A 17697-nucleotide genomic window follows, 5' to 3' on the forward strand; every position below is an offset into this window, starting at 1 on the left:
AACTGCCCCCCCACTGGCCTGCTCATCCCCAACTGCCCTCCCCTGTTGGCCTGATCGTCCCTAACTGCCTCTGCCTTGGCCCCACCACCATGGCTTTGTCCAAAAGGATGTCTGGAAGGTCTCCCAGTCTAATTAGCATATTACCCTTTTATTAGTATAGATAATAAAAGCGTAATATGCAAATTGACTGAACAGTGGAATGACCAGTTGGCGTGGGGTGGGGCCGGCGAGCAGGCGGCACCAGGCCAGCCAAGGCACATGCCAGCAGGCAGAGGGAGGGAACGGCGATGGGGCTGGTGGTGACCAGCAGCAGCAAAGGGGTGATGGCAGGGGGCTGGCACCATCCCCTGATCAGACCATCTGGATGCCTCCCACAGAAGGAGGCCAGTGGCAGCAGCAGGTGGGGTGATGGAGGTGATGCCATCCCCTGTTCTCCCGCCCGGTCGCCTCCCACAGAGGGAGGCCAGACTGCGGCTTCGGGGAGCGGGCCTAAGCCATCAGAAAGACATCCCCTGAGGAATCCCACACTGTGAGAGGGCGCAGGCCAGGCTGAGGGGCCCCCCTCTCCCCCCAGCAAGTGCATGAATTTTTGTGCACCAGGCCTCTCGTATTTGTATAAAAAGGAGTTTATAAGTAGGAAATTACATACACCTATATATAGTTTTTACTTACCTATTATTCAGCCTAAGTTAGAAACTTAAAGAAAGCAATCTTTTCTTCTTATTATATGCTCCTCTTAGTATATGCTTAAAATATTAAATGGGAGAATAAATACTAAGGCTAAAGATTGGAGAAATCAAAAAGGTGAGGGAGTGAGAGGAAGTGGTCATATGGGAATGTAATAGACAAATGAGGGAGGAATTCCCAGATTCCTAGAGTCATGGGCCTCTTTCAAAGGGTTGAGTAGTTTAAGTTTGTGGGGACAGAGCTGATACTAGGGACCTTACTACATCTCCACAGACGTCTTCCTTCTGGCTTTATGTAACTTCTATTTGTTCTGGCCTTGTCCCCCAGAATGAGCTGATTCATATGTTATTTTAAGGCCTGTTAGGTTGATGGCCAACTGGTAACAGAAATTGGTGTTTTGTTTTTCATCAGAGATGTAGTATCTTGGATGATATAAAAAAGACTAATTCTAGAAACAAAGTTCTAGATAGATTAATGAAAGTGTATGCGTAAAAATGTCCCAAGAATTAAAAACAATGTTCTCCAGGTTTAGGGTGCAAATGACTAGAAAGTTTCCTGTGATGTTTGTCAGGAAGGTCTTCATTCAAATACTGAAATGAATGAAAAACATTCAGTAAATTATTATTATTTTTTAAGATGAGATACCGCTGGTGGAAGCACACTGCTTTTAATAGGTTATTTTCCCTTCCAGAACCATGACTCTCAGCAAAACTTGTATAACATTAATTCCATCTGAGATGAGATTTTTTTTTTAAAGTTTGTAAAAACTTAAGAAGGAACAGCTATTACAAATATTTACTAAGTAAATTTGGCGAGTTGTAAGAAAACATGGAAACTGAAGGAATCCAGAATTTTTAAAAAAGAATAGTTAAGTCAACACACCCATCCCATTGTCTAAGCAGGTTTAGTCTCCAAAGTATGCTCAGTGAAAAGCAATTATATTTCAAATAATTTAATGTAGAAGAAAACTGATTTTCACAATATTGAAACACAATGTCAAGGATAGTGTTTAATGAGCCTTAGAAAGTATGCTAGCATAGCTTTCAAAAATTCAATTTCCTCATGATGAATCACTTTATTGCACATTCTTGGCCATTTAAATCTCAAGGATCAGAGAGTTTTGTGTATATTATTGGTTATAAAGACAGAGATATCTCAACTTTCCTCTTAGTGAATTTATAAAGCACTATCTTTATAGACAGTCTAAAGTACTCCAGAAAAATGTTTTCTATGTAGTTAGGATTTTATAAACTGTCCAAGTAAACTTAAAATTAATGTCAGGCCACTAGCGTGGCTTAGTGATTGAATCTATGAACCAGAAGGTCATGATTCAATTCCCAGTCAGGGCACGTGCCCACTCGATCCCCAGTGTGGGGTGCGCTGAATGATTCTCTCTCATCATTGATGTTTCTATCTCTCTCTCCCTCTCCCTTCCTCTCTGAAATCAATAAAAATATTTTTAAAGTAATGTCAGAACTTCATCAGATTCAGCTTTCCAATCTCCTTTTATTTCTGCGCTATTTTTATATGCAAAATAGATGGCATCCTCTCATTATTTGTAATTGATTATAAAGTTGAAGAATATATGAACAGACCAAACATTGGGCATGAATAGCTACACAGTTAAGGCACATGCTTGCCTGCCTGCCTATTCTTCTTCATTTTATTATACAAATTTTAAAGGCATTACTTTGGATTCAAAATGCAAATTAGCATGATGCATTTTTTTTCTGGTTAATTAATAGCATCACAACACACAGCTCCATAATTTTCCCCTAGAAAAAGCTGTGTGAATCTGAAGGTTATCTGTGTTGCATGACAGGTTATAGGCAGTGGCTAAGCTAAATTTAACAGTTCCAATTCTAGTTTATATACTTTAACCATTATATGGCAAGCTTTTATATTGAGTGGATTTCCCAGATCTTCTCTGATGCTTTCCTTCTTAAGGGAACCCACAGGGGCTCATGCAGATAACATGTCCATGAAACTCAGAAACCTGCTGTCATCATCTCCATAGACACCTAGAACTTTAGCATTGAACAGTAATGGACACAGAGTAATTGGTAAAATATTGGGTGGTAGAACAAACTGTAATCCCAGTGCCTTGTAGAGCAAAGAAAATTTTCCTTTAAATCATGGGTTGCATACATACAATCTGAGGCTTCCAAATGAATAACTGTGTAAGTTCAAGCATTTTAATGACATTACTACTGTTCTTAATGCACATCTGTCTGAGTGCTCTTTCAGCAGTAAGCACTCTGTCACAGTCTTGCATACAGGTATATTGCATGTGTTTATTGAAATTGCACCTCTACTAAACAATCTTTCTCTGGTGTTCATAACCTGAAAGTTAATATATTCTGGCCTGAAATCAACATGAACAATAAACAGCATAACACTGCTGGTGATATGATCCATTCTATACCCGATGACATCAGGCCCAGCCTCCCCACAGTCTTCTGAATGTAGACCAGTGGGGAGCATGCCTCAGATATAATGCATTTCCTGCTGTTGATAGGGAAATGGAGACGTGGCTAAGCCCTGCCTGACAGAAGAAACCGTCCTCCCAACATTTTTAGGGAACAAAGACCATTTGTTCTGTTCATCTCCCTTTTGTAACCAGATGAAGGTCTACCATACGTCTCTTCTGAATACTTGCCGAGCTATGTCTCAGGCACTGTCAACCAGATCTTGACCCCTGCTCCAGGCAGCTCAGATAACGTCGATGACATCTTCTGGTAAACTCAAATGACACGTAGTTAGGCAGCTCTACAGAGGTGGTTTCTCAACCTGTTCAGTGAAAGGACAGTGGTGTAGGAGGAGAGCATTTTTTGGGAAAAGGTAACTCCTTGGCCAGCAGGAGATTTCTCACTGACTGACCTTAATTAACTCTGATGTCACATGAAAAGGAGCTGTGCATGGGACAGGTCATTGGGAGGGTAGACCCCTGATGGTAGCCTGGTGACAGTTCTGGTGGTAAATGAACGTGCCCTGTTAAACCATGACCCTCCGAGAAGCCAGTGTCAAGTGAAAACCCGAGAGGTACACTGAAGACGTGCCCCCTCTTGAACAGTGATAGTAGGAATGTCAATGTTATTAGAGTACTTTTCTCGTGGTTAACATCTCAAACCACACAGAATTTTTTTCTTTTAAATAACTTTTATAAAGCTTAAGGAAAAATGAGTAAAGCCAATAGCCCATGCCTGGATGGAATGAGTACTGTTCAAGTTCTGACTATTTTAGATGTTGCCCACTGCAGTGGCTCATTGTGGATTGTCCTTTGTGCCACGTGCTGCACATCTATGCATGGGACAGCCGACAATTAAAACATGGATTGTAAAGCAGCTTTACAACAAACCACAGCAGCATTATTTAAATGGACGTATCTATAGGGTAGTGGCACTGCTAGCTCCTGAAATTAAACACTGAAAATAAGTTTTATCACTTTTTTTACACTTGAATTTAGAACATAAAGCTATATAAATGATTACCTTTAAATTTTATGTTAAGACATGGAGACCAGACACTTTCAAATCTAATAATTTGGGGATCACTTACAATAGCAAACACTACAAAGCAAAAAGCCAGTGAGTTCTTTTTGTGGGTCCATGTGGTAAAATGATGAATATAACATAATGTAAAGATGTCCGGGAAAATAGAAAATCCCTGGGATTAGCAACTTTCTACAAATTAAGTGTATAGGTTGGGGAAAAACTAGGTTTATAGTTGTGAGTACACGAAACACTATAAAGCGCTTATTCTTGTATTATTATTTATTAATTATTGCATTATTTTCCATATGAACAACTGTAACCAACTTTTGCCTCATCCTGGGTTGTTGCTGAACAGCAGCCACCTAAGCCTGGTCCTTGGATGACTCTAAGGTCAATGACACAGTCACCCTAACATAATATGCTATATTTGCTCATCTAAAAGTGCTATTGTCCAATACAATCCATTTCTAAAGCCCACACTAGAAGCTTTTTCTATGCCTGAAAGAATGAAGAATGTGACTAAGACACACACACCAAAAACCTCTTTCATTTCTATACCCACCTCCCCACCAGACCCAAAGCAAACGACGTTTTCACTAAGAGAAAAGTGTGCATACGGGTAGGTAGGTACCTATGTGTGCTTGTATCTATGTAAACATTCTTTCATTTGTTTAGGTGCTTCCTTGATTTAAGGCTAGTTTTTTAGGGAGAAAAATAACATTTTTTAAACTGATGTCATGGCTAATTGTGGCACTCAAGTTACAATGCTGCCATACAGATTCCCTTGGTTTTCCCATCTTTGATTTAGTCTCTTGGTAGATGGAACATGAGCCCTGGACTCTTGCTCTATCATCCCAGAAGTGAAAGAAAAATGCACATACTGAAGGCCCTCTTGCTAATTAATGTATTCAGTTATAATGTACACTTCATATTACCCGATAAACACTTTCATGTGGCATGACACAGAGGTCAAGACCAAGATGTAACTTTTTATTAAGTGCTAGAGCCTTGCAGGAATTAGCATCTCAAACAAAATGTTGGTAGTTTCTGGAAATTTGGTTTATCTGCAATTGCATTCTTAACCTTTTTTCCCCCTTGTCAGCAACCAAATATATTTTATGAGATTTAATGTGAGACTTAAGCTTTTAATAAGCTACATCTTGAGGAAAGAATATCTTTTATTATGAATTATGCTTAATTAACCTCACACAACCTTGGTAGAGGCTCATGATCTTAAAATCAAATTTTAGAAACATGATACTTGGGGATTTATATTTAGCTGAAGAGGTCATTTATCACATAGGATTATGCACTATTGGAAACAAGGTCTGTGAAATCAAAGACAGATGTATCTCACTTGAAATAAAACTAATGTACAGAGCTTCATATTAAAAACAAATAAATTAGAAATCAATAATTTTAATATAAAAGGGAACAGAGCTCTCACAATATAATTTTCAATGGGACTCTGTTAAAATTCCAATTTAAATAAAATTTGTTATATAAGAATTCAGTTAAAATTAAAAATATACCATTAGAAGTGATTTAAAATTAACATTAAACTAAATTCATAAAAAGATTGTGATTTGGGGGAACAGTGATTTTTTTGCAGTATGTTTGTAAAGATTTTAATACATAAATAGTGATGTTATTGATCATGAAGGAAAAATTATTTCTCTGAAATCAGCCTTCTAAAGCTTTGAGCCAGAAAAATAACTAACATAAAACCTAACACCAATGGGCTCATATGTGCCAACAAAGTTCAAAATAGCTTGATATTCTAGGCCTTCAACTTAACTCTGTGATTACTTTAGTCAAGTTTTTTTTTTTTTTTTAATCACAGCTTTATTGAGGTAAAAATTCACCTACCATAAAACTCACTGTTTTAAATTGTATAATTTGGTAGCTTTAAATATATTCACAGACTTATGCAACCTTCACTACTATCTGATTTGAGAACATTTTCATCATCCCACAAAGAAACCCCATGCCCACTATTAGTCACTCTCCACTCCCCTCTTTCCCGAGCACCAATCTGCTCTCTGTCTCTGTGGATTTGCCTGCTCTGGATATTTCATATTAAAAAATTATATAATCAGTAGCCTTTTGTGTCTGTGTTCTTTCACTTAGCATAATGTTTTTGTCTTTGTTTTTGCTTTTCAAACAAGAAAGATTTATTTTCTCACGGTACCAGAAACTGGACTCAAAGGTGTCAGAAATTTGATTTCTTCTGAGGCTTCTCTCTTCAGCTTGTGGATGGCTGCCTTCTCACTGTGTCCTCATGTAGGCTTTCCTCCACATGCCATAGAATTAAGTTTTCAGGGTCATCCCTGTTATAACATGTATCAATACTTCATTCCCTTTTATTGCCAAATAATATTTCACTGTATGGCTATATTACATTTTGTTTATCCATTTAGGTTTCCACTTTTTGGCTATTATTAGTAATGCTGCTATGGATACGTTTTTTATATGGACACTAGAGGCCAGGTGCATGGGATTTGTGCACTGGTGCGGGGCGTAGTCTGCAGGGATCGACCTGCTGTGGGAGCACTGCTCATCCCAGTCAGCCAAGTGGCACTCCCACTTTGGGAGCACACTGACCACCAGGAGGCAGCTTCTGCGTTGAGCGTCTGCCCCCTGGTGGTCAGTGTGCATCATAGCGACTGGTCAAACAGTCATTCTGGTCGTTCTGCCATTCGGTCACTGGGCTTTTATTATATAGGACGTTTTTAGTTCTCTTGGTTAGATACCTAGGAGTGGAGTTCCTGGGTTGTATGTTTAAATTATGTTTAACCATTTGAGGAACTGCCAAACTGTTTTCCAAAGTGATTGCACTACTTACAAGCCTACCAGCAATACATGAGGGCTCCAATTTCTCCATATCCTCACCAACACTGTTATTGTCTGTCTGTTTTATTTAAGCTGTCCTAGTGGGTGTGAAGTGGTATCTCACTGTGGTTTTGATTTGCATTTTCCTGGTGACTATTGACATCTAGTATCTTTGCATGTGCTTACTGGCCTTTGCATTCATTGGGAAAACGTCTATTCAGGTGTTTTGCCCATTTGAAATTGGGTTATCTGTCTTTTTATTAGTCATCAGTATCTTTAGAATGCAATTTCAAACTGTACATTTGCATTCAACTAGTAAAAGCACTTTCCACTTAGATCAATAAGATGGCAGTTGTATGTATTTTCTTCAGTATATTTTTATTTATTTCAGAGAGGAAGGGAGAGAGAGAGAGAAATAGAAACATCAATGATGAGAATCATTGATTGGCTGCCTCCTGTACACCCCATACTGGGGATCAAGCCCACTCCCCAGCATGTGCCCTGACCAGGAATTGAACTGTGACCTCCTAGTTCATAGGTCGATGCTCAACCACTGAGCCACGCCGGCTGGGCTAATGACAGTTTGTTTCATGTAGTTTCAGTCAAACTTTACATATGAGTCTTCTCTCAGCCTTAAAATGATGAGCTGTGTGTGGTTCTTCATGACCTATAGTGGGAGTTCACTCTTTTAGGACCCAGCATGGTAGCTTTGAAAAAAGAGCCTTAATCATTTGGGCTTTGGAGGTGTTTGCAAAATAAAATCATAGTTTCCTTGGAATTTTACTCTCTTCCCACTGAAGTCCAATCAAGTGTTGCATTTGCTGTCATGAGATGAAGGTGAAGAATGGAGAGTGGCATTCCAGGACAGCCTATGTGGGGGGATTCTACCCAATGCTTGGCAGTGGGGAGAGAAGGGATTTTTGTTAAAGGGTCATGATGTTCGATTCTCTTTCTTACCTACCTGATAATACAGAACAGACAAACAATGAAAATAATATTCAGACTAGGATAACACAATGTCAGTGTTCACCTAAGTCCAAGGACACATATTGCTTTTTTAATATTATTAGCTCACACTGCTTACTAGTTTTTTCTAATAAAAAAGTATGTGATAAAGCGTATTCCTATGTTCTGCATTGTGTTTTTTTGTTTATTTAATAATTTTCCTGATATAAGGAGATTTCTTTGCCCCTCATAATTATATTGTAGTTTACTTAGAAGAAAACAATAGTTCACAGACCACCTAGTTCACTGAGAGGGCAATAATTCTTGTAAGCAGGACTTCTAGGTTACCATGGCAATCTGTTTTGATCCCCATCTGAGCTTCACAATGGTGGAGTCATTGTTAAACTGTAGCACTCCACCCTCGGAAATGAGGTATCTTGTGGATTTGTTTCTGAACGAGCAGTGTGATTCCAAGCTACTTACTAGGAAGATCAAACTAAGTTGCAAAGGGTGTGAAGCTGCACCCATATGTGGACATATTTATATCTTTATATATATCACTACTGAGATGGAGAACATACCTGACATGCAGTAGGTAATCCAAAACATGTTAGTTAAATTATTACTCAGACAGGTATGTGGATGTTAAACTGCCTCGAATAAATATTTTAAGGCATAATGTCATTTCAAAGCATTTGAAGAATAAATATTTCACTTTTCTTTTACTTTACTGGTATTAGTTTTCTTGTTAAACTGTACCTTGGCACCTCCATTGATCTTTACGAAACTACCTAGTTTCCTGTTAACTGAGGAATGGCGATGTACACGGGGTCCAGTTCCTTGGAAATACAGTTTCCTTATACTTCTCCTTTCCTTTGTGTTAATGAACTTCTTTTATCTGGCTTCCTCATTCCAAGTGCAAAGTTAATTGATGTCAGTGGGGATAAATTATATAGCAAAATATTTTTCTTAGCCTTTTCCTTGTACTCTTTCCAATAACCCGATTTTTGTCACAATGTCTTATTAAATCACTCAGCTGTGTTGTCTTCTTTCGGTTGGAGGATGGAATGGGAGTGAAGAGAGGAGTGCGCAGGTGGCATATTCTTCATGGGATCTTCTCTCTGCTGGCATGTGGGTGATCCTTTGAGGTCAAAGGTTCTCTCCGATTAGGATCAGGATTGCTGATAATAAAGAAAGATTCATTCAATTTGGAAACCAAAACTGCAGGCAGTGGGAATGGCCCATATCTACCATGAAAAGGGAGCCTTTTCCCCATGGCTTCTCCTAGATGAGAAAACCCCTCAGCTCCACACAAGCCACAGAGCTTACCTGCAAGCAATGCCAGAATTTTCCACAGGAAGTAGTGCTGGGTCTTTTCCAGCACATGAACAATTGCTCAACCAAATCCCCAGCGTTGCATGCCATAAAGAAGGGCAGAAATCATTCTGGCCTAGACATTTCTCAGGACAGGTATTAGCAAACACTGGCCGTGACTTCAGACAAGCCTCGTGTGCCCATGCATCACTGATTTTGAGCTAGACATTGCCTCAGGAGACCCATCAATGTGAGTGAAGCATAGAAGGCTTTCCTGAGATGCCTGAATGGATTGACTTGTTCTGTGGGGGGATGTGATAGACCCATTGTATCCATATAAATCGGTGATTTTAATTTAACTTAGTTAATATTGAGCCATTTTTTTCTAGTAGTAATTTTATACCATAACCTATTATATGTAAAAGTTACTTTACATATAATATTAATTTATATTATCAGCAACACCAGGGAAGCAGAAAATGTTCCTTTAATATCTTTGCAAATACATGCCCAGCACACTATTCCCTGACAAGTGGAGAGGGGAGCAGGTCCTGTAGCTGCTATGCCAGGCAGCGTGGCCACCACCTAGCTGACACAGCACTGAATCCACACCCAACACCTGTGAGAAAGGGCGTGTGTTCCCAAATTTTGCACCGGAGGATACAAGGAGCAACAAATTCAGTAATGACAAAAGCCATATGGTGAGTAAATGGAGAAATTAAACCTCAAATGCAGCGCTGCAGACCTTCAAATGAATCTAGTTTTCATTTTTTATTTTTTTAGATATTAGGACCCAAGAGAAACACTAGAGAGCACTGCTAGACTTAAATGTGGAATTTGACATGTAGAGCTCATCTCAGACCTGAGATCTAACATTAAAACCTGGAGGACTGTCCAGCTCAATCTTCCACCTTGAAAGCCACTGTATAAATCTATTTTTTAAAGTAAAAAACATTCCCTAAGATTGGCTGTACCTAACTTTCCTCCCTCCCAGAGTATCTTTCCTCCCTCCCAGAGTATCTTCATTCCCTCCCCCAACCCTTATCCCTGCTAATCCGGGGCTTTTACTAGACCTTGCACTGCCTCAGCTGGAAGAGGAGAAGGAAGGTGAGGAGGGGCAGTGGGGAGCAGAGGAGAAGGAGGTGGAGATACCTTTTTTTTTTCTTTTTTTAGAGCAATAAATACCTTTATTATATGAGCTAAGGTAAGAGGAAGGACAATTTATTTGCCTTTCTGGGCCCTGATTGTCCTCAGATAAAACTCCAGCTCCTTGCTCTCCAGCACATAGCCATCTGCTCAGCCACATTGGCCTGGTCTTGGAGCGATGCATGCAAGAATCTTCCCCCTCTGTAACTGCTCCTCTAGAAGACTGCTGATTATGGCATTGTTTTCCCTTTCTTCATATTTCTTCTGAACTTTCCTTTTTTTTTTTTTTTATCCTCACCTGAGGATATATTCATTGATCTGAAAAAAGCAATTAATTTACTGAGCTCCATCTGACTAGTCAATGAGAGCTTCAGGAGACAATCAATCTCTGTAGTATAGGTGACTCAAGTAGCCCTGAAACAGGGACTGTTGGTAATGGGAAGTCAGAGCCAAGGTTATCCAGTCCATGCTCTCATTTTCCAGATAAGAGAACTGAGTTGTGGGGAGAGGAGTGACTTGTCCAGGCTCACGCAGCCAGTCAATAGGATGGATATTATTATTGTGTGGTGTAGAGATGTAGAGATTATAAGGCACGTTTGCAGTTTATTTTATTGTCTTACAACAATCCTCATGAGATGTGCTTGTCAAATGTCATGTAGGAGTGAATAGTTTGTTTGTTTTTTCTGTTCAATGATAGAGAGAATTTAGAGATTATGTATTAATATAAACCAAATGGCATCTAAAACTGATTTTGGTTCTAGAATTAGTTTTCCAAATGAGGAAAATAGTTCAGAAAGAAAATGACTTGCCCAAAATATCATGACTTAACTAATGGCTGAGCTCTGCTTAGAACCCAGGAAAATTTGTATGCTTTGTATTCAGAAAAAAAGATAGGCTGTATATACAGTTGACCCACACAGGTATTAGAACTATATTTTGGATGACATTGACATTTCATCCTGAGAGTTTTTAATAAGTTACTACTGTTGACATAAGAAACATCCAAACCTATGAGGAATTTTTACAAGTTTATTTGAGCAAAACTGACAACTGCCAGGAAGCAAAATCTCAACCAATTGAAAAAATGCTCTAGAGAATGGCAGTTTTGCAGCTTATTTTATACATTACAATCAAAGGAGGAGACATAAGGAGGCTACATGAAATCCACTAGTGGTAGATTAAGGGGTGGGAGAAAGCAAAGCAGGGAAATCTCTGGGACTGGATAAAAAGTCAAATGGAGATACATACTCCTGTTACATTGGCGTGTACAGTATAGTTTTAACATTAACGGCACATAGAGATGGTATTTGGGAAAAGATAACAATGAGGGGTTCTGTGGTCTCCTGCTCTGGTGCCAGCAGTTGTGCCCTAAGAGGTCTGGAAAAGGAGGCTACTCTGATGTTTCAAAGGTATATTATGTTAGATGCAAAAACAACAACAACAATGGACAGGTTCACTTAAGGTTAAGACTGACCTTTGTCAAGGAAGCTACAGGCCTAGGACTTGACCCACCAAGACCCACTTTTAGTTAGAAACTTTGATGTGCAGACCATCCTCTGTGATTACTTTAGGTCTCTAAGTATGTAAGGCTGCCATGCTGGCCTCCTCTCAGGTGTAGTATATGGCCCCCTTTTTGTTCACACTTTTGTGGTCTTAATGTAATTGCATTTTGAACCATGTATAAATCTATTAATGTTCTAAAATAATGGGCTTTTGGATATTATTTAAATCATCCTATCTAATAAAAGAGTAATATGCAAATTGACCATCACTCCAACACACAAGATGGCCACCCCCATGTGGATACAAGATGGCCACCACAAGATGGCCAGCAGGGTAGGGCAGTTGGGAGGGACCAGGCCTGCAAGGGAGGGCAGTTGGGGGGGACCAGGCCTGCAGGGGAGGGCAGTTGGGAGGGACCAGGCCTGCAGGGGAGGGCAGTTGGGGGCAATCAGGCCTGCAGGGAAGGACAGTTGGGGGGAGCGGGGACCAGGCCTGCAGGGAGGGCAGTTGGGGGGGACCAGACCTGCAGGGGAGGGCAGTTGGGGGCAACTAGGCCAGCAGGGAAGGCAGTTGGGAGGGACCAGGCCTGCAGGGGAGGGCAGTTGGGGGCGACCAGGCTGGCAGGGGAGGGCAGTTAGGGGTGACCATGCCAGCAGTGGAGGGCAGATGGCGGGGGGAACCAGGCCTGCAGGGGAGGGCAGTTAGGATCAACCAGGCTGGCAAGAGAGGGCAGTTAGGGGTGACCAGGCTGGCAGGGGAGGGCAGTTAAGGGCAATTGGGCCATCAGGGGAGCAGTTATGCATCGATCAGGCTGACAGGGGAGTGGTTAGTAGGCAATCAGGCAGGCAGGCGAGCAGTTGGGAGCCAGCAGTCCTGGATTGTGAGAGGGATGTCCGACTTCCTGTTTAAGCCCGATCCTGCTGGGATCGTACATCCCTTGAGGAGTCCCAGATTGGAGAGGGTGCAAGCTGGGCTGAGGGACACAACCCCCCCCTCCCCCCCATACAAATTTCATGCACCGGGCCTATAGTTTTGCATAAAAGGATATATATAATATTCACAAGTCTGACTTGGACTAGAAAAAAGTAGTGAATTAAGAGAACTTTGTATTAGGTGTACCTTCCTGCATATGAAAGTTAAGATAAAGATGAAAAGTCACCTTTATGGAAAGATATGACTTTAAAAAAAAGATGAAAGGGCAACTTACAAATAATACATTTCAAAAATTTATTTTCCAGGATCTAGTTCAGGTTCAAAATTAAAAAGTCCTGAACTGAATTTAAAAGGCACTCAGCACGTCATACAAGCAGGCAAGAAGCTATCTATCAAATGCAGGTAAGTGACTGTCAGTTTGGGGATAATCTGGCTGCCCTTCCTAAGGCGAAGTAGAAATGTCACCTCTCAGAGTAGAAAAGTAGAGACTTCAGTGGTCTCTTGTGATTTGCAAAGTGCAAACCACATATGTCCTGCTTCACATGGAGGAAATTCACCTCCCGAAGAGACTCACTCACTCAAAGGCAAACAGGGGAAGGGATGCCCTAAACATTTTTGCATCTTTAATCTGAGTTGTTGAAAAGGTTTTCCAAATGCCTTGCTTTTCTGTAAAGGGAGAGATGACTACACTTAAGAAAGGACCTCAGAACAGTGCTGCCTAATGAGATGGGTGCCTCGGAGCTGGCCCCCAGCCCTAATTGTGTTTTATTTTCTTATCTGTGATTGCAGGGGGAAAGCAGACCACTCATGGTCTTTGCCTGAAACAGTGAGTAAGGAAAGCAAAAGGCTGAACATAACTAAATATGCCTGTGGAAGGGGCGGCAAGCAGTTCTGCAGCACTTTGACCTTGACCTCAGCCGAGGCAAATGACACCGGCTTCTACAGCTGCAAGTATCTATCTCCTACTTCAAAGAACAAGCTAACAGAATCTACAATCTATATATTTATTAATGGTAAGACTTCCATTTTCTACATTTTGTTTTTTATAGCTTCTCAGAAGTCATAAACCTACCCTGTCCCATTGGAAAGGGAGCTTTCCTAGGGAGTGGGAAATAAAAGGCCCAGGGAAAAGGTAGAAATTTTTAGAATGCATTTTTTAAAAATATTTTTGTTGATTTCAGAGGGGGAGGGAGAGGGAGAGAGAGATAAAAACATCAAGGATGGAAGAGAATCATTGATTGCTGCCTCCTGCACGCCCCACATTGGGGATTGAGGCTGCAACCCAGGCATGTGCCTTGACCAGGAATCGAACCAGTGACCTCTTGATTCATGGGTTAATGCTCAACCACTGAGCTACACCAGCCGGGCTAGAATGCATTTTTAATGCATTTCTTGAGTGTTCTTTTCAATTAGAATTTTCATGTATTGGTCAGTCAGTTGTATGCTCCCTGAAGGGAGAGATTCCTATTTTGTTCACAAAATAGTATCCTGACTGGCGCATAGTTGGATGAATAAATGAATGACAAAATTTTAGTTCTATCTCTTAATTACTGAGAAGCCCAAAATATAATACAAAAGTTTTTTGTCCTTTAACACAACTGCATGCTCTTACACGTTAAAGTTGTAAAATGTTGTTCTTTCTACTAAATTTATAAATGTAATATTCCTAATTGTCTCTTGAATGCTACAAAATTGGTTCCAGTTGGTGAAGTTGTGTGAGTTCATGTTCCTTAAGCAGTATCTACACTAATAAAAGAGAAAGATGCAAATTGACCATACCTGCGTGACACCCACCAGCCAATCAGGAGTGAGTATGCAAATTAACCCAACAAAGATGGTGGGTTAATTTGCATATGCAGGCACCGAGGGGCCTGGGGCAGGATGCTTACATCATCACCATGGTAATGACGCAGGCATTCCGCACCGCCCCAGCTACTCCGGGCCTCTGGGCAGCGTGAGAAGGCAGAAAGGCGGCTCCAGGCCAGAGCGAAAGCAGTGCTGGCAGCCAGGGGAAGGAAGGCCCATTCTTGCACGAATCTTCATGCATCAGGCCTCTAGTAATGATATAAGAGTTGGCATGTGCCATTATATAGGGCAAATAAGGGCAAAAGGTAAAAATGAGTCATTTATCAGTTATAATTTTTATGGTACTATTTTTCCTTAGAGAACTAAAAACAAAAGTAATATTCAGAGGGAAGAAGTGCAAAATCCTTAAAGAAATAAAAACTGATGGTAGAAATGGATCCCTGAAGAAGTATAAGGAAGAGGGCCTATTAAATTGTTCTTCCTTGGCAGGGAATTTTTTTTTTTAAATGAGGCCCTAGAGAACATAAAGCAAAATTAGTAGGCACCTTAGGCACAAAAGCAAATTAAAAAGCATAGCAAAACAACGAACCAATACATTTCAGTAGCCTGCATACACATGTATTATGGGATGAGTGAAAGAACTGGATCCTTGCATTGGAGGCGATACATAGAATTACATTTTGGTGGAAATCTTTTTGAATTTTTGAAATAAGGCAATTAGACAATGTTTTACCGGAGCATGGCATGTTATTAGCAGATTCAGGATTAGTCTTGGGAGACAGTAGAACAATCGGATGATATTGGCAGTAATATCTTTTTGTTTTAAATCCTCACCCAAGGTTATTTTTTCTATTGATCTTTAGAGCAAGAGTGGAAGGGAGGGCGGGCGAGAGAGAAAGATTTAGAGAGAGAGAAACATCGATGTGAGAGAGATGTTTGTTGCCTCTTGCATGTGCCCTGATTGTGATGAAATGTAAACTGAGTTATGTGTCCTTGACCAGGAATCAAACCTAGGACCTAGGAATGCAATCATCCCACTTAAAAATATGACAAAGTAGACAGGGATCTTTGCCTAGGGAAGTGAGCCTCTGCTACAGGTGGGAAGGGCAATGACAGTCAGGAAGCCAGGTAGGGCGGAGAAGGTGCAGAATTAAGGAGAGACTTTCAGAGATGTACTTTTGCAGCTCAGAGAGAAAGTACAAAGTTTGACAGCGGTAGAAAAGGGTATATATGCAGACATATATACAAAAGGGTATATATGCAGACATCTGTCTCTTTCTCTAGTTCCACACAGTAGATTATGCATTTTCTGGCATTTGTAAAGGAAAAAAACACAGCACTTTATCTCTGTCTTTCTAGGGGAGTGGGGTAAAATTCATTAATAATAAAATTCTCATAAATGACCTCCTAAACGTTTATCATAATATGACTTGCAAATAAAATACTTAAATAAGTAAAAAACAACTCTCTCTCTCTCTCCCCCCAAAAAATAATGTTCAACTCTTTTCATCTTTAATTCCTATACTGTTCAACAAACCTCGTGGGTTTATGGAGTCAGTAGGTAAGGGCGTACAGAACCCACCTTCTTCAGTCCCTTTGATTATAGGGGAGAAACTTACCTATTTAGAATTATTTCCATTTAAACTGTACAACAAAGCAGATCTGGCCAGCAACCATTACTGTGAGTGTCAAATCAATTGGTAACCTCAGCCCCATGAGGGCAAGGTCCATGCCTGTTTAAATGCCTTTAATCTTCAATGTGCCTCCCTGGGGGACAGTGCCTCATATAGTAAGAATTCACTAATATTTGTTCAATGAATATAGGAAGGGATTAACAGACTGTGTAGAATAAATACTATGTTGAAATTGGCATTAAGGATAAATTCCAGGCTAAGTACAAAGAGTGCCATGACTAATGATTGATGTCTGTTATTAGATTGGGAGGGAGAGTAATGGCCATTGTGTTTCATATTTATCATCCCTACTGTCCTGCATAGTCCAAAAACATTAGCATAAAGTTAAAAGTCCCAGTATCTCAAAACTCCTGCACAATCTGGTTAGACACCAGGAAATGGTCTATTTCAAAGGCTATGTTCTTGAAGAAGGATTATGAAATGCACTAATTGTATTTTATAGGACATTAGTATCCTACCTAATAAAAGAGTAATATGCAAATTGACCCTAACTCCGCTACACCCACGCCCATGAGCCACACCCACAAGCCACACCCACAAGCCACGCCCATGAGCCACACCCACAAGCCAATCAGGAGCAAATATGCAAATAAACCCAACCAAGATGCCTACAGCCACAGAGAACAGGAGAGAGGCTTGGGTTTCCCTGGTAACAAAGAAAGCCAAGCTTTCCGCCTGCCCTTGCTGGCCTAAGCCTCCACTCAAGACTACAAAGTTTCAATTATAGAAGGTAAACAAATCCAAATAGAAATGGCGGCAGCTACGGAGCTGGAAAGAGCAGGAGGCAAGAGTTGCCCCTGGCAATGGAGGAAGCAAACCTTCTGCAGCCTTGGCTGGCCTAGGCCTCCACTCCAGGCTACAAAGTTTCAATTATAGAAGATACACAAACCCCAAAAGAAATAGCTGCTGGCCACGAGTGAGCAGGAGGCTTGGCTCCGCTCCAGGCTACAAAGTTTCAATTGTAGAAGATACATAAATCCCAGATACCAGGGCCTCTGCTTGGGTTGCCAAGGGGCGTGGCCAGCCTGCAAACCACCATAGGCCCTTCACCCAGGCCACCCCACACCCCAAGGAAACCCCCAACCTGATCCAGGATACCCTTCAGGGCAAACCAGCTGGCCCCCACCCCTGCACCAGGCCTCTATCCTATCTAATAAAAGAGTAATATGCAGATTGACCATCACTCCAACACACAAGATGGCTGCCCCCATGTGGTCAAAGATCCTACCCCCATGTGGACACAGATGGCCGGCACAAGATGGCCAGCAGGGGAAGGCAGTTGGGAGGGACCAGGCCTGCAAGGGAGGGCAGTTGGGGGCAATCAAGCCTGCAGGGGAGGGCAG

At 41.0% G+C, this 17697-nt stretch overlaps 1 protein-coding gene across 1 annotated transcript in view; it reads left to right on the forward strand.

The window, feature by feature from the left end:
* FLT1 (fms related receptor tyrosine kinase 1) overlaps nt 1-17697 on the forward strand; it is a 218462-nt gene that overhangs the window by 19872 nt on the left and 180893 nt on the right. Inside the window, exons 2-3 of the mRNA XM_054719726.1 lie at nt 13160-13256; nt 13644-13867. Of these exons, the coding sequence (XP_054575701.1) occupies nt 13160-13256; nt 13644-13867 (321 nt within the window). The remainder of the gene's footprint in view (nt 1-13159; nt 13257-13643; nt 13868-17697) is intronic.

Source organism: Eptesicus fuscus, chromosome 7 (genome assembly GCF_027574615.1).
Source record: "Eptesicus fuscus isolate TK198812 chromosome 7, DD_ASM_mEF_20220401, whole genome shotgun sequence".
NCBI lineage: Eukaryota > Metazoa > Chordata > Mammalia > Chiroptera > Vespertilionidae > Eptesicus > Eptesicus fuscus.